This window comes from Balearica regulorum, chromosome 3 (genome assembly GCF_011004875.1).
Source record: "Balearica regulorum gibbericeps isolate bBalReg1 chromosome 3, bBalReg1.pri, whole genome shotgun sequence".
NCBI lineage: Eukaryota > Metazoa > Chordata > Aves > Gruiformes > Gruidae > Balearica > Balearica regulorum.
In genome coordinates, this window is record NC_046186.1 from 46,271,274 (window position 1) to 46,287,804 (window position 16,531).

Sequence of the window (16,531 nt, forward strand, 5' to 3'; positions counted from 1 at the left end):
GTCCTACGACCGGGAGCTGAGGAGGGGAAAATAGCCTTTCATTGCTGATCCACTCCATCTCCCTCCTGCCTCCAGCTCGGAGTTCAGTCTCTAACGACTTGTTACATTAAAACCTGATGCAGATTTTGCTTATTCTCCCCTTCGGTGAGCTGGTTTTCCCCGTTCCGACCCGTTCCGAGGTAAATCCTAGCAAACCCAAAGTCCATCTGTAGAGGGAGAAGGGGGGGGGGGGGGGTCGAGGGGCAAGGTCTCTACAAGAACAGCGTCTCCTTACACAAGTGATGCGCGCATCGCAGGTGGAAGGTGTCACAGCCGTGGACGTGGTGGTAAAGGGTCTTCTCTATCAAGTCCTGGGGCTCGTAACCTGTTAGCTCAGCTACCCTGCAAGAGGCACAAGCAGCAAATATCAGCGGGTGAGAGGACAGGAGAAGAGGCCTGGGGGAGAAGAAGGGAGGGGCTAGGGAGATTTGGAAATAACCCCGTCTCTACCTGGAATCTAAGAATATGAGCTTCATGTCTAGGCTGGCCCGAAACATGAACATATTGCTGTGGAGCTTGATCTCCGTCACGGCGCTGGGCGGCAGCGAGTGGCCCACGGCGACCAAGCCAACGTTTTGGTAGCAACCGTCGAAGGGGGACATGTCCAGGCTGTACTGGCGGATCTTCAAGTACCCGCTGCAGTGAATGACCTGCCGGAGACACAGGAAAGCTCAGGGGCTGCCTAGCAGGGGGGCAGGGTAAGCTGGGACAGGCGTCCCGCCCCCTCGAGGGGACCCGGACAGACCCTCCCGCCGCCCCGGCTGGTGCCGATGCGGCCGCCGGATCCCCTGGAGCCGCTGCCCCGCGTCCCCGCTCCGGCAAAGCGGCACTGTTTGCCGGGTTTCTGCTCTTCTGTTTGGGTTGGGGTTGGTTTTTTTCCATACGAGAGTTCAGCGCTGATCTAAGGCCCATTAAAGTCATGGAGGGGTTTTTTTGTTGGTTGGTTTTGTTTTTTTTTTTTTCCACTGACTTAAGTGGTTTTTGGACCACCTCCTAACTACGCTTTTATTATTCTTCTAAAAAGGAAAAGACGCGGAAGTGCCAAGCCAGTTACAACTTTGTAATGAAGAGTGTATGCGTGTGAGAGAAAGAGTTTACATGTGTGCGTATGTCATGTGTGTAAGATATGTCTATTATATAGATAGAACAGACGTGATCCGTAGCCAGAATGTATCTTTGGACGTAGATTTAGGTATGTCTCCTAAGTGTATCCTTGCGTATGACTGCTGTGTAGTTCCAGTCTTACTTGTCTATTATAAGGGTATTTCTTCCTGGAGTAATTTCAACAGATGTTCTTATTCTACAATACATCGTGGCACATCTCCTTGGGTTATAGGTACCCACCTCTCTCTGACGTTGTGCAGCCGACACAAAAGCGGGGAGAAGGTAGGAGAGCAGGGGCTCTCCCCACCGAGGAGTCCTGAGCCAGGACCGTGTGAAACACCCGGGCAAAACCCTTGACTTGGAGAGCTGCCCCTGAAGCTGACGAGTCACCCAATAAGAAATAAATTAACCCAGGGCTCACATTGTGTCACCTGACAGCTTCCACAGACACCTCGGGAACGTCAGTGCTTGTGCGAGGTTCAGTTTAAAAAACAAAATAAAACAAATAAACCCACGGGGAGCTCGATTACTTGGTTTTGTGGTTTGAGCTCCTGAACCTGAAACTCCGAGAGAAATTCTGGCTCCGAACCACATGAAAGAGCACCGCGCTGGGACAACCCCCGCGGGCAGAGGGCTCATCCCCACTCATGTCCCCGTTTTCACCGCCCACCCTGCGTGCTCGGCGCTGCCGGAGCAGGGGCGCGGGGGGGCGGGGGGGGGGTGTGTCCTGTCCGTGGGCACGCACCTTGTAGCCCCCGCAGGTCAGGCCCGCATTCCTCTTGGCCAGGACGCATTTCATCCTCAGGAAGAAGGACCTCTCGATCTCGTACTCTGGGAGGAAGGAAAGGCAGGGGCGGGCTGAGCCGCGGGCTCCGCCGCCCCTGCGCGGTCCGTTCCGCATCCGCGCAGGCCAAGCGGGGGCGAAGGGCTGTGTACTTTACCCTGCACAAAATGCGAGTGGTAGGGCTGGTGGGCCGTGAGCACCGCCGTCATCTCATCGTGGTCGGCGGGGTGGATGTACTCGTAAATGCTATTGCCGGTCAGCTCTACCTGTGAGAAAGGGGGGGGGGGGGGAGGGAGGGGGAAGGGGTTCAGCGCCGGCACCGCTCACCATCCCCGCACGCACCTCCCCTGTCAGCCGGGGGAGGGCAGACAGGTACGGGGTCTAGCAGCCTCCCCCAGCGTACCTGCGACAAGCCCAGGTGCACCGAGGCTGTCTCCGAGATGTACATGATCTTGCCATCCGGAGCCACGACAAATATGAAACCGTCCAACGTCTGCAGAAAAGGTTTGGAGGGTGGGAAGTACATATATATCAATAGGTAGACAGATAGATTCATGAAGTACCTGTCCCTCGGATTTATTTTAGCAAACAGGCATCCCTGTTTAGGCTGTGATTATTCAAAAAGTTGAAAGGAAATGGCCGAGTCCTGGACAAGAATTCCTCTAAAGCTCCTAAACCCCTAAGATACAACTCACTTCTCAGAGGGGCCGAGCTCAAAAGTGATGCAAAGTGCCTGGGAAGTATCTAAAAAGAGGTCTTGGCTACCCTGTGATTAATATATTGGTCCCAGAAATCCTGAATACTTCTATCCCATTTCAAATGTCACTGGGGTTTTTAGTGCTTGAACGTTTGCTATGAATGCTTGAACCTTTGCTAAAGGTGACTTTAACCGAGCAAGGAGGATCTAAAACTCTCTGTAGTGTAAATAAGGGACAAGACAATTTAAAGGCAAGTTTCAGCAGACGTAGTGGAGACTTCTGGGTGTGCCAAGAGCAGAATAGGCCCCCAACAGATAACATTCCTCACTATTTCAGACAGCAGTGAGTTTTCAAATGTGTCCTACCTGGTTTGTGTCTATGCTCATATCTGTGCCTGCTGAGCCCTTCTGTCCAGGACAGGCTCCTCCAACTTGTCTCTAGAGCCTCTCCCTGTCTCTACACCACCCTGAGGTTCAGCGCATTTGCCAGGACTTGTCACCTTGTTACGAATTTGGGGACAAGTCATGCTCCTGTTCTCTGGTCTCAGAAGACACACCGAGATACCCTGTGAACCCCTCACTGTGGACCCTGTGTTGGCCAGTGCTGGGCAAAGAACCTGGAAGGACCAAACCACAGCCCCATTACAACACATGACATTCAACCGCGACGGTTCGTATTTCTGAAGTCGTGTGGTCGTCCCCCCCTCGCCCCCCTTTATTTTTTATTAAACACATGAACAGTTAAAAATTAGTCAAGGTGGCAATTAAAAGCTCAGAAGAGGGAATGATTTCTTTAATCATTAATGCCATATGGCTGTCGTTTCCAGACCAGTACCTGCAAAAGATGGGATCCCAGTTCTCGTCCAACATTATCCAGCGGGCTGGTTCGGCTAGAGTGGCCCCAGGCTTCTCCAAGTCCTGTTTATTTAAGACACACAAAAAAAGTAAGGTGAGGAGATGAAAAATCGACTCGTGTTGGTTTGCTGGAGAGGAATTTTTTTTTCCTCCAATATTTTGCTTGTATTCGCACTAAAACATGTATACGTACAATCTTTGGAAAAACTATACATGATTTCGTCTCATAGAGCACCCTCTTTTGCGGATTTTTTTAAAAAGACCTAACTTATTTGAGAGAAAGTACCAAAACACCTATTTTGAGTGAACGGTGAAGTCCATTCCTAAGTGAAATAGCATGCCAGATAAAAGGGCTTTTTAGCGCTGCCTTCGGCTACTGGGAACCCGCTCCTTGAACTTCAGGGATCCTGGACAACACTGAGAGCTGTTTAAAACGAAAGAAAGAGGTGTGCTGTGGGAAGAAGCCTTTGATGTCGAGAGAAGGATGCGGTTAACGTGGCATGACGGCGTCTGGGCAGAGGAACCTCCCGGCGTTGGCCAGGCCAGCGACGCGGGTCGGTCCTGGCAGCACCTGAGCGGTGCCTGCGGGTGGTTCCTCCCGCTGCAGAAGGCAGAGCTCGGCCACAACCTGCCGGGTAATTAGCCAGCAGGATTTGCATGGGGAGGGATAAGGATGAGCTTAGACCCTCTGCTCGTCAGATATCACTTTCCAGTTTGATCTGTGACCTCCTGCCTCTTTCTCTCTTCGGGGGTCACCGTCCTCTCACCTGGAAGGTTTGTAATTACATATTTGGGGAGGGAGAGAGGACCGACCAGATGCGACTCATCCAAGCTCTCCCCGAGCCCCGTGTTAAAACGCTTTCCCTTTTAGTAATCCCCACTCAAGCCCACGAAAACCAAACTACCTGTCGCTAAGCCGAGCGCAGTTTCACGGCTGCGGTGAGGCACCTTGGGGCGGCCCAGGCAAGTCAGTGTCCGACGGCACGGAGCGTCCTCCCTCCTGCCCCATGAAGCCGGGTCTCCGGGATTCACCTCCCTCCCGCCGTTCTGGCGGGCGGGATGGGTGTCTCTGCAGGGAGGGATGATCTGCCTCCAAACAGCCCCCCCACACACCCCCAAATGAATCTCTCCGGACCTGTCTTAACGCTTCAGACGCCGCTTGTTTTCTCCTATGCAAAGCGAGGAGGAATAAAAACCAGATGGAAATTACTCCACCGGAGTAAGATTATTTATGGGCGAAGCCTTTTCGCAGTGTTGTTACTGAAATCATTTAAACGGGGCAGTTAAAACCTTTTTACGCTTATGTCATGAAATAAGGCTCAGCCTGACACGCACAGACACTGAGATAAAGTAAAAGGGAGGAAAAAAAATACATTGATGGCTGGGGTGCGGATGTCCCGGGGGAGGCGAGAGCCGAGCCGGCGAGGTCTCCCTCCCGCAGGGCGGGCTCGAGGAAGGCAAGACCCCGTTTTCCGGCTATTTCGAGGCAAACAGGCGAGGTGGCGACAGCAGGCAGCCGCGGGCATCCCTCGCTATTGACCAGCTTCACCTAGGTGTTGGCCGGTCTAAACAAAGCTAACGATTTCCTCCGCGCTGTTTGAACGGGGCATCCCACGGCGGCCCTTGCCCCCTCCTGCCTGCCCTCCCCACCACCGGAGCGATGCGCCCCTCTCGTCCCCGCCTTCCTCCCCAGCCCCCCCTTCCCGTCCACCTCTTCACGCCGGCTCGTCTCTTCAACGCTCCTACACTTCTCTCCTTCCTCCTTAACTTCACAGCCCTACGGTAAAGCCAGGGGCATCTCTCTGGCCTGGCCCGCAGCCCCAGCGCGTACAGGGTGCCAAACAGAAACAGGTTGCTTCCCATTAATTTCTCCATGCCAATTAACGGGGGCCCAGTGACTTTTTCCTGAGTCCCTGGGCTTCACCCCTCCCTGGCCCCTCGGGAGCTGGTGGACCCGCGGGGGATGCATCGGGGGCTCCGGAGGTACCTCTGCGCCTCCCAAGCCCCTCCTCAGGAGCCAGCCGCCAGGACGAAGGGTGACCCCCGCCCCGCGAAATCAGCAAGGAGCTGGCAAATCTTGCGCAGCTTCCAGGGAAAAGGAGAAAAACCCGCTGCAGATTTGTTTTTCCCGAGCTTCTCGGAGGTTTCTCTGCTGGGGAGCCGGGACGGCCCGTCAGAGCGAAGGCGGCCAAGGGCCGATCCTTGCGACGTGTCCGTCCCCCCCCCCCCCCCGCCCCGCCACCCCCGGGGAGGGAAATCTGAATGACAGGTTTCTGTATTCAGGGCTAAACCTGCGCTCCCCGCCTATGATTTAAGTTGTTTATTAATCGAAGTTTACGGCTGTAATTATTCCTCTTCTCAAAGGGAAAATAACCCGACCCCGGCGGGTTAATGAACAGCTCATGGGCTGTGCAGGTTAACCTCCCCCCGGGAAGGCGGCTCTTCACGGGGCGCTGAACTCCTCGTTGTGTTTCAGGTGGAAACCCCGCGTTGCTGGGCTGTGTCTGTTAATGGTTTATAATTAAACGTTTTCACTTCTCTACCTGAACCGGCTTTTTGAAATCCTATCACGAGACGATTCTTTGTGTCCTTCCCAGATGTTTCAGCACTTTCAAGTCGGGGACTATGTCTGCTCATTGCCAAGCCCAGCCTCTCCCAAATCGACAGGCTCTCCTGATGCCCCTTAAATACTGTTTTTAAAGATTATAGGAGAAAACCTCTCCCTTAATATTCTCTTTTATTTTTTCCCCTGTCTATTCGCTTTAACATCCAATTTCCTTTTGTCGAGGAGGTAAATGTGATTTCTTGCACTTGACCTACCGCAGAAAATTCTGCAAATCCTTTGATTGTCTATTTAAAACAAAACAAGGAAATCAGCTCTCCCTTTTACTTCAGGATTACGCTTGGAAACAAGATCTAAAGATTCTCTTGTAATTTGGAGAGCCAACAGCATAATAGGTTTGGAATAGAAACAAGCAGCTTTGTGAGGGGAAGGATAACTAAATCGTTTTTAGGCGAAGGATTTTCCCAGCTAAAGTGGCCGAAGACAAAGCAAAACATAATCTATTTTGGAAGATTTCCCAGATATGTCACATTAACCTTAGCAGATAAAATTTGCTTTCTTCCCTGCGTCCCCTCCCCCACCAAGGTCTGGTTTATCATATTTACATAAGTAGCCTTAGAAGGGATGTATCTATCATGGATCTAAGGAGCTAGCGAGCTCACATTTCATTTGGAAGTAGAGGCGAAGTTGTACTGTTGCTTAATACTTGATGCATTGTAGAACCATTTCCATTTAAATACCCCCGACCCACGGATTACCTCAATGGACTGGCTGCATGGGTTTTGTAATTTCCTGAAAATGAGATTTCGATTTATAAAACAAGAAACCAATTAGTAACCAAATGAGGCGAAGTAGATCCACTAAAATTGACCTAATCCCACAGGCACCATTTAGGTCAGTTCTTGGCGAATGAATGATGAGCAACCGTCTAGTGTAAGCTCAAGGCATCATCCAGCTGTGTTATTCAAGCAGCAAAAATAAATGGATCGAGCTTTTCTTTCGGAATAAATTTGATACTCTTGACAAAATACAGATTATAGGCTCCTACCTAACAATCTCCTCCACTCGAGGATTTTTATTTTTTTTTTCTAAGAAGATAAACAATTTGGGCCACAAGAAAGTGTCCACTGTCAGGAGGAGGGAGGAAAAAAAAAAAAAAAAGAAAGAAAAGAAATAAAAAGAGGCATTTTAGCCAGGCTCTTGCTTAGTTTGTGAACTACACTCTCGTTAGCTAACAGTGTGCGCCGAGACTGCACGGATCCTGCTCGGAGCGAGCGTGCTGACTCATCGTATCTCTCGGCATTTCCCAATGGAAAACCACCGCGCTTTCCACATCAAAAAGCATCTCAATGGGTTTCATGGGTCAGCTACACCAGGGAGTCCATGTGAAACGCCTTGTCCCCAGCCGTGCCCACCCCCGGCACCGGGCAAGCCGGTCCCCACCGACAGCCTGTCCCCCAAGCCAGGCTCACGGCCAGCGCCGCAGCTCTGGGCTGCGTTGGCCCTGTCCTTCCCCTCATCTTTTGATTGATGCAAGTCTTGATGCCGGCAGCCAATGGAGGGGTTGGGTGGATATCGTCCCTACCCAGTGGCGATATTGTCGCAAGAAGCTCCTCTGTCCCACGGAAGGGGGAAGAGATTCCCCAATCATTTCTAATTTGATCTAGGCAAAGACGGAGGAAGGCAGGCGCAGGGATATGAGACTCTAGGAGGCCCGGGCAGCTCCTTGGCCCTGGTTGATCCCCGGGTTACTTGTCCCTCTGTGAGCATCTGCAGCGCAGAACCCACCTCGACCCCCTCCTTTGTCTGGCAATAGCAAAGGGGGGCGGGGGTGGACGGTGGGGGTGGGGTGGCCAGAAGATGCAAGCCCTTATCTACTTTGTGTTGATTTGCCGGCTTTTAAAAGCGGTTACTACGATTTCCCCAACGGACTACCCGTCATGAAATCTCAGCGCAATCCGGATTCACGGTAGCGAAAACAACGGCAGAGCGGGCGATTTGAGGTCCCCGTTTAAAAATCACTTAGTGGAGAGCCCAGCTCCAGATCCGCTCCTTTGGGGGATCAAGCTTTGAGGGGCAGCTACCTCCGGGGGGGAGGGAGGAGAGGCGAACCCCTGGAGACCCCCCCCGGGGATTTCCCCCTGCGCGCTACCTGACCGCACTACCCGGCGAGGCCCACGGAAGCCGTGCGCACCGGGTCGATGCTGGCTTGGAGACGGGCCCCTGCACGCAGAGAGTTTTCTCTTGCTGCTGAGCATGGGAAGAGGGAGAGGCGCCGGGGGGTCTCCCGGAGGCACCCCGCTGCTGCGGGGCTGCGCTGGGCGCGGGGGGCAGCAGCGGGGACTCTTGCCTATGCGGGGTCCAAGGAGCTCCACCGCGCGTTTCGCTTCTAGGCGCTTCTTAAAACCCCCTCTCCGGGCAGCGGCCGCGACCCGGGAACGTCTCCGCTCGCTTTTGTTTCGATGCGTTTGTTTCGCCCTTTAAACAGCCGCTCTCTGCCTGTTAAAGATGGAGGAGAGGCAGCTCGCCCGCCGGCCGCGCCGCTGGGGATGCTGACCCCGCGGAGGACGGGGGATGCGGGACCCCGGGTCACCTCCGCTCCGGGGCTCGCCCCTTCCCTACAGCACGGAGGCAAGGCGGGCCCCACCGGCCGCCCCAGCGGCAATGGGGAGGCCGAGAAGGGACGGTCTGGGCCTGGCGGGGCTGCGGGTCCCGCCGGACCCCTCTCCCCTCCCGTCCCCGCACGCCGCTTCGTGCAATCTGCTCGGCAAAGCGGCTCGTAAAGCTTTGCGTCCGGCACGGGCGTTTCACCACCTCCGTGTGCAGCTCGTAAAGCAGCACCTTTCCTAACTCCCTGTCTCCCCATCGCCCCTCGCTGGCACCGCTGCTGCCTTGTATCCCCCCCTGCAGCTGCTCTGGGGAGAAGCGGGGCGCGGACGGCTGTTTGGGGAGAGGGAAACAGGACAGCTCGGTCCCCATCTTCGAGGCGATAATTGTCCCTCTCTGCCCAGGGAAAATAACAACTAACGGCACGGAGAGCCGCAGGGACGGAAGCTGTACCTTCTAGTCACCCGAAAGCGAAAAGGCAACTGGATGGAGTATCGAGGAATTAGCTTGATTTGATTAACCATTTAATTAAATACTCTACCGCCAGCGCTCCGTTTTGCCATCGCCTGACGCCCGACAGGGCTGATTTCTCAGTTAATTTAACAAGCGGTGGTTAATGATAACTCAAAATCTTGGACAAATGAGGCTTCTGTGAAGGAGTGGGTCGCCGTCGGAGGGTTCAGATGAAATGGAATAAGCCGTGTTTAAAAAAAATAAAATTGCTGCTCATTTCCAACTGCCTGCGGATGCCATTAGCAAGGTTTTGTAAAGATTTATTATCTCGGTAAATCACGTGTGTTCATTTGAAGCAGAGATAAAGTTAGAATCCCGCTTTCTTTATAAAAATAATAATAAGAGGGAGGAAAAGTCCTGTTGACTAAACAAACAACCCTATTAAGAAAACGGTAGTGGAAATAATGTAGAGACTGGTTCACTCTAGAAAAGAATACCAGCATTTTGGCACACACGAGGTAACGGAATTGCGCTCTGAAATGCAAACAAACGGAACCATGCCCAAATTGAAGACAGGAAAAAAAAAAAAAATCTGGCAAATTTTCGAGCGCCAACTACTTATTCGCTTCTACAGAAGATGCAAATTCAAATAGCCCTTATTCCGAAGAAATAAGGGAAGAGTTTGCACCAAAGCACTCGCGAACACACGCTATTTGTATGCAAGTTGAAAAATATTCTCCAACATTAAAAAGGGCGCGTGTTACTAAGAAGATAGAGGATGTTTCTAAAGAAAATATGGGTTTATCAACTCATCTCACTTCGTATTCTTTCTAACACATAAATCTGCTTTTTCAACGACTATCCTAGTAGTTTAGTTCTGCACTTTACATTTTAAGTTCACATCAAAACTGGAATTAAACAGAGAGGCAGCGTGGAGAGTAAACTGCAGCTTAAATGAGAAAAACTTCTGTAAGAAAATAAACACTGAAACCTAATGCTCAATCATTTCCCTTAGCAGTTAGAAAAACAGCATTAAATCACCTATCCACGTGGGAAACGGATTTTTTTTTTCTGTTGATCTCTTCCTCCTTTAAAATAAAACAAGATTAAGGGTTTCAATATTGAAATGTTAACCATCCTGATTCCGCAAAAGTTTATGTAAACGGAGCCTCTGCTTTTGTCTCGAAAATCAAACGCCTCTCCGCGCCGAAACAATCCGTCCCCACCAGGACAGAGATTGCAAACTCTCCTTTTCCCCTCTCTGTTCGCGTAAGGAGAATAGGACACTCCAAATATTCCTAACTAAAAAAGAAAATAAAAACCCAACCGAACAAAAAAACCCTATGTATTGCGCCATTTTTTTTTTTTATTGTTGTTGTTGTTTGGGATTTTTTTTCCCCCTCCCTTCACTTTTGGATACTGGCGAGGGTCAGTGAAGAATAAGCCCGCTAGTTACAGTGATCGGATGTTTTTCGAAGGAAAATTCTTTCAGTCCTTCGACGTCCTGGAGATTTTTCCAGATATTTTTTGAGGCTACGTTAGTTGCTATTAACCGTCTAATGTTAAATTGCAATTTTTTGGATTTTTTTTTTTTTAAATTAACGTTAACTCACAAGTGAATTTATTAGGAAGTTCTACTTAAAAAAAAAAAAAAAAACAAACAAAACAAAAAACCCCAAAACCCAAACCCCAAAATCTTCCGTACGGTCCTCAGCGATTTAGCAGATCTTCAGCCTCTCCAAAAGTTGTCTGATCACTGAAAAGTACTGTATGTCTTATAGGTTCTCTCCTCCGGAGGCAGAAGAGTTTTAGCACTGATAATGATACAAGCTACCTAAGCCGCTGAACGCTTTTCGGCTTTTCGCCCTTGACTGTTTTAATCTGCTGGAGACCTAGTAAAGTGAAATCAGGGGTAGAGAGAACAACCCAGGCGTTTTAATAGCTTGTGAGGATTACACAGTCATTACGAGAGGGAGCTCGTTGAAAAATCACTGGTCGGTTTATCAAGTTTATCTTGCGCTACAGATTTGGGTTTAGATTTCTGGGGGTGAGAAGGAAACGGCCCCATTATTCTGTGTAAGTGACTCTCCTGGCATTTTACTCCCAGAATACTCTCGTTTCCACAATGAACCCGAAATCTACCCATCTTCTCTCTCTCTCTAGGAACCTTTCAGACGTAAAAATATGCAGACAAATACACACCGATTCTCTCCGCCCGTCCCCAGCTCCACGTGTGCGCGGCGGTGAGGAGTGTATATCTTTCTGTACGTGATTATTTACAACCAGCCCCTGTGCACGCACTCTCCGGGCAGATGGAAATTCGCTCTTGTACCGGGGAGAGGGGGCGTGAGTTACGCTGGAGCTGCAGCTCGCTCTTACGGAGGGAACGCTTCTTTATCCCGACTCCTCCAAGACCTCTTTAAATGTATGACATGACACTTCGCCGTGCTACCGAGCCTCCTGCCACCCATCTCCAGCCCTTTGGCCAACTCACCGGGTCTGTCCCGATGCTCGTATCGCTTTCCTCCCCAGGGAAAAACAAGCAAAACGGACTCCCCATTAAATCCATCCAACATCCCTACCCTGCCTCCTCCTTGCGGAAAGGCTTCTCCTTACCGTGCGTAATTTCTCTGGCTGCCACTACCTGTCTTCCCTTCCCAAGGAAGCAATGACTTCTTGTTCTGGCTGGGGGCACTGGGAGACCAGGATCGCCCCCCTTTTCCTCCTCTCCCTCCCGCCGGCAGCCCGGCACAAGCAGACCCGCACCGGGAGCCCCAGCGCCCGTTCCCGCCTCGTTCCCTGAGCCCCCCCCCCCCCCCGAGAAAAATCACCCGGCCCCGGGCTTGGCTCCCGCACGGCCAGAGCCGCAGAGCCGACAGACCACTCGTGGGCGAGCTGCTCGTGATTAATCGCGGCACCGCCGAGCGCAAGGAAACCCGCGGCTCCGGTGCCGGGCCGGCGTGGGCTCCCCGCTCACCCGCCTCCTCGGAAATCCCTGGGAGGGAGAAGGAGCCGGCGTGGGGCAGCGGAGAAGCGGCCCCCCGCTCTCAGGCCTTTGTGCCCAGTCCGCAGTGCCCACCCGCCCGCGGCCCTACGCGGGGATGCACGGCTCCAGGGGCGGGGAAGCGGCGGCGGCGGGGGACGCGGCGGTCCTGCGTGGATCCGCCGCCCGCTCGGCGCCAGGCCTTTGGCGGCACCGCGCCTCGGAGAGGCGAGCCCTTTCGTGCCTGCTCGCTGCCTTTCTTTTTAATTTGCAGTTTGCCTCTAATTAGGCTGCGAGGGTTCTGCTGCCTCCAAAGCCCCGCTTAGCCGCCCCCTCTGCCTCCACGCTCGAATTAGCATCTGCTGCGGCCGGCAGCGGCCCCGGCCCCGGCGCACTTCGCCACACGGTTCCCCAGGGCATTCAAACATCCTGCGCTGCCACCGAGGGACGGGGATCAGCTATTCTTCTCTTCCCATGATTACTCACAGCCTACAAGCAACACCATATGCTTCTTCTGATCAAACAACCCGCTACATAGGCGGCAGTAATTGACGAGACCTGCTCGAAATCACGCAGAAAGGTAGCCTACTGAGACCGCAGGAGTTGACAAATCATTGCTAATAATCCTTTTAGGAACATCACTGGCATCAGAGTTTGCAATAGCTTTATTTTTATAAAGTATGCGCCGACAGTATAAAGGACATCTCGGTCTCCTTTCAAACAGAAGACTGCCCCGCATAATGATCTTCAAGGTGGCAGATCACATAGAAGACGAAACTGGCTTGATGAAGCCTGTAATTATTATTATTATTTAAGGGTTTCATTTATCCCCTTCTTTGGTGCTATGGAAGGTTGTTTACAGAAACTATTGCAAGATGCACTGGATTGGAAATTACTGCAGCGGATGCTAGCTATAAGCGTTCATACGTAACCATGGGGGGTTAGCCCCTCCAGTCCAAATGACTGCCCGATTGCAAGTTTACTTTTAAAAAGTAGAACTAGGACCTGTAGTTCACAGACTTAATCAGGTAAAAAAACCCAAACAAACAAAAAAAGGCAAAACAAACCAACAAAACAGGCCGTATACCCACCCTTGGTTTGTAAAACGTAACAGCCAGCCAGACCGACCGAGACAGCTACAGAAAACGGAGGGACATGCCTATATTATGCTGTTTCTTGTGTACACATGCTTTTCAACGAAAGATGTAGCGAATTTCGTTATTAGGTCGGAAAAAAAAAATCTCAATGCTTTTTCTTTCATACAGACAATGTCTCAAACGATTGATCTAAATAAAATATTACTGAAATATTTTTTTATTTTATTTCCTACTTCTTATAAAAGCAATAGAGTGAGAACACAGGAGAACTTTATCCCGACCCTCTTAACTTTCTGTGCTGTTTGTTTTTCCTGGCAGCCGGTCTAAAACCCCCAAGACAGTCGCTTTAAATCCTAATTCTACTCAAAAGCAAGGCATGCTTTAGGACGCTTAAGTCTGCTTTTGCTAGTTAGGCGGGTCCGTTGCTGCTGCTGCGGCTGTGGAAGTCAAAGCGAAGTTTAGTGTTGCCTGACTGGGGAGGAGAATCAGGCCCAGACTCAGACTCCGGGCTCGCAGCGCTGGCTGGGCAGGGGGATTGAATATATCTGAGTACAAAACTCCTGTTAAAAATTCCCGCGGTCGATTAACGCCTTCAAACTGCCCTAACGATCCTCAGGGCGAGACAGATCACGTTCATGATGCGATTCGGTATGCTGGGTTTATTTATTTCGGCAGTGTGTGCGAGCACGCCTGTACGCGTGTGCTGTACCTGTAAACTGCACCTTTGCTCGATACTTGAACTAAGGCTTTAGGACTTTGCATAGACTTATGTAAATATTTACCCATATATTAACTCCCCCCCATAGCATGGCTATAAATAGGGGTGAATCGTCCCCTCTTTCGCCACGCACGTGCTTGGCGGGGGATGCACATCTTACTGGGAGACTGGGGGGGAAAGAAACCCGTGTTTGCTTTAGCAGAACACGCAGCAGAGCTCAGTGCCTTCAAGTGTTGACAAAAGCACCGTAAGTCCCCAACCAAACCTGTCATAGGAACTGAAGGGAAAGTATTTCCGACAGAGAAAAGTGACAGCGGAGAGCACCCTGCCCCCAAGCACACGACCCCATGCGATTTACTTTTTTTTTTTTTTTTTAAGTAAAAGCGACAAGCTACACCTGGATCAGAATGGAAATAGAGGCGAATAGGCATTCCCACCTACCTTCTGGAAAAACCACCCTCATTTTTAAATAGCTGGTGGTGAGTCTGATTATGGATGCTTTGTCCAGCTGAGAGGTGATAGCGGAGGGCAGGGGTAGTAATTTAGCCAGTTCATAAAATTCACTGTTTTCTTTCTCCCGTCTAGTCCGGGCAGCATTTTTGGACTTCTCTTTCATCGTGTTTTTTTCCCCCCTTCCTTCCTACAATTTAAACTCCAGAGATTCATCCAAAGGTGGAAGGGAAACTTTCAGCTGCAATTCATCTCTCCGGAGCATCAGGCAGTGATTCTGAGTGCAGCCATTACTCTGAGAAACCGTTCGGTTGTGTAAAACGCAAACAAATATTGAAGACCAGAGAGGTGTTCTCAAAAAAAAAAAAAAAAAAAAAATTCTCTGAAAAGCAGAGTCAATCGGATGGGAAAGGCATTTATCCAATGCAGCTCAGAGACTCCAAGCAACTGCAGGAAAAAGAAAATTAAAAAGCTAGAAGCTTGCGGCACCACACAGCAACCAAACGAGGTATTTCTGGCCTTTTTTCCTACTCATGGCGGGCAGCATAGCTCCTCGGAAGAGAGTCATAATAATCCCGTTTCTTCCCGTGATCCGCTGTCAATCCGAGGCCCGAAACGCCCGGCCGTGGGCTGCCTCCCAGGGCGCTGGGTAACTTCCCGGGAGCCTCTGTAAAGACAACAGCAGCCCTGGGGTGAGAGAGCCACTACGCAACGCCGCAGCGGAGCCGCGAGAAATAATAATCAACAAACAGCCTCCGGCGGGTGTAGTATTTTCTCCCACCAGAGGGGAAGAAGAAAAAAAAAAAAAAAAAAGGTATATTTTCCTATCTAGCGCGCCCGCAGAGGAGCCTGCCCCGCACTCTCCTCCCACAGCCCTCACCCTCCCCAGCCCAGGTGCGCACGGCATGATCAGAACGAAAACAAGGCAGAAACCAGCTCCCGGCAAAAGCGAAGGAGTTACCGGTTGGTTTGGGTGCTGGCAGGGCTGCGCCGTCCCCTCCGCGCTCCCCCGGGCTGGCACCGCGGCTGCGGCCAGACCTCCCCGCGCACCGCGCTGCCCTGCCTTTTCTTTTTTTTTTAAATTTTTTTTTTTTTTTTTTTTTTTTTAGTTTTCCCGTCTTCTTGGGTGCTCCCCAGCTGGGGTCGGAGGGGGAGATCTGCCCCAGGTGCACCTCGGCCAGGGGAGTTACTCCCTACCCAGCCCTATCCCAAGCCGGAATCCCCCCAAACATCACATTTTTTTGACCAAATTATTAATTTTTTTTCCTCTTTTTCCACAAAGCGACCCACAGCTTAGCCCAGCACATCACTGCGGCTCCTTGCTGAGGCTGGCAGCTTGCGGTGGGTTATGATCTTCTTTTTTACCTACCTTGAGTCCCTGAGCCCGGCAGCCTGCAGAGAGCTCTCCCGGGGTGAGGAGCCCAACTCTTTAATTGGCTCATTAATGGCACGGGGGGGGGGGGGGGGGGGGAAGGAAAAAAAAAAAAAAGTTTGCGTCTGTCACTGCTCCTCACACCGATGGGCAGACAGACATTGCCGCCTCCCCAACCCCTTTATCGGCTCCCAGGCTCTCCCTCTCACATAACGGGGGTGGGGTAGGGTGGGGGGGTGGTGGGGGGCGAGGTTGGTATTAATGAAGAATCCCTAATTTGCGGCTGAGAAATGCCTAATAACTTCTTGATGGCTAAAAGCCTTTTAGCACAACTTCATTTCTCTCCCAACCCCCCCCCTCACCGGGCCGAGCCCTCCCTAAATGCCACTCACGGACCCACCTCGCCTCCCATTGGTCGCCGCCGATCCGCGCCCGGCCTCCTACTGGTGGAGGGGCAGTGACGTCACCGCGCCCCGGGCACACCCCCTCTCTCCCTCTCTGCCCGCGTCCGCCCTCTGACCTGGCGGCGCCGCTGGGGGCGGCGGGAGGCGGGGGGGGGGCGCGCGGCGCGGGGACGCGCGCGGGGGGGCAAGCCCCCCGCGCGCGTCCCCGCGCCGCGCTCCCCCCCCTTCCCCCGCCCCCCCCCCCCGTACCTGCCCGTTCCGCTCTCTTGGGGTTTTTATTTTTGCTTATTTTGGGGGTGTTAGGTGGGGATTTTTGGGTCATCGCGATCCAGGCGACGCACCGATCTCCGCGCTGGGCACAGGAGAGGAGAGGCCGAGGTCCCTCGGTACTGCGGGTTGTGAGGA

At 52.0% G+C, this 16,531-nt stretch overlaps 1 protein-coding gene across 1 annotated transcript in view; it reads right to left on the minus strand.

Moving 5' to 3' along the window:
- The window catches only part of SIM1 (SIM bHLH transcription factor 1), a 51,309-nt gene extending 35,233 nt beyond the window's left edge, over nucleotides 1-16,076 (minus strand). Inside the window, exons 1-8 of the mRNA XM_075747785.1 lie at nucleotides 15,720-16,076; nucleotides 14,342-15,017; nucleotides 3,460-3,542; nucleotides 2,331-2,420; nucleotides 2,085-2,193; nucleotides 1,889-1,974; nucleotides 490-689; nucleotides 275-381 (exon numbers count right to left, since the gene is read on the minus strand). Coding sequence (XP_075603900.1) covers nucleotides 275-381; nucleotides 490-689; nucleotides 1,889-1,974; nucleotides 2,085-2,193; nucleotides 2,331-2,420; nucleotides 3,460-3,542; nucleotides 14,342-14,516 — 850 coding nt within the window. The 5' untranslated portion in view covers nucleotides 14,517-15,017; nucleotides 15,720-16,076. The remainder of the gene's footprint in view (nucleotides 1-274; nucleotides 382-489; nucleotides 690-1,888; nucleotides 1,975-2,084; nucleotides 2,194-2,330; nucleotides 2,421-3,459; nucleotides 3,543-14,341; nucleotides 15,018-15,719) is intronic.
- Between the last annotated feature and the right edge of the window lie 455 nt (nucleotides 16,077-16,531).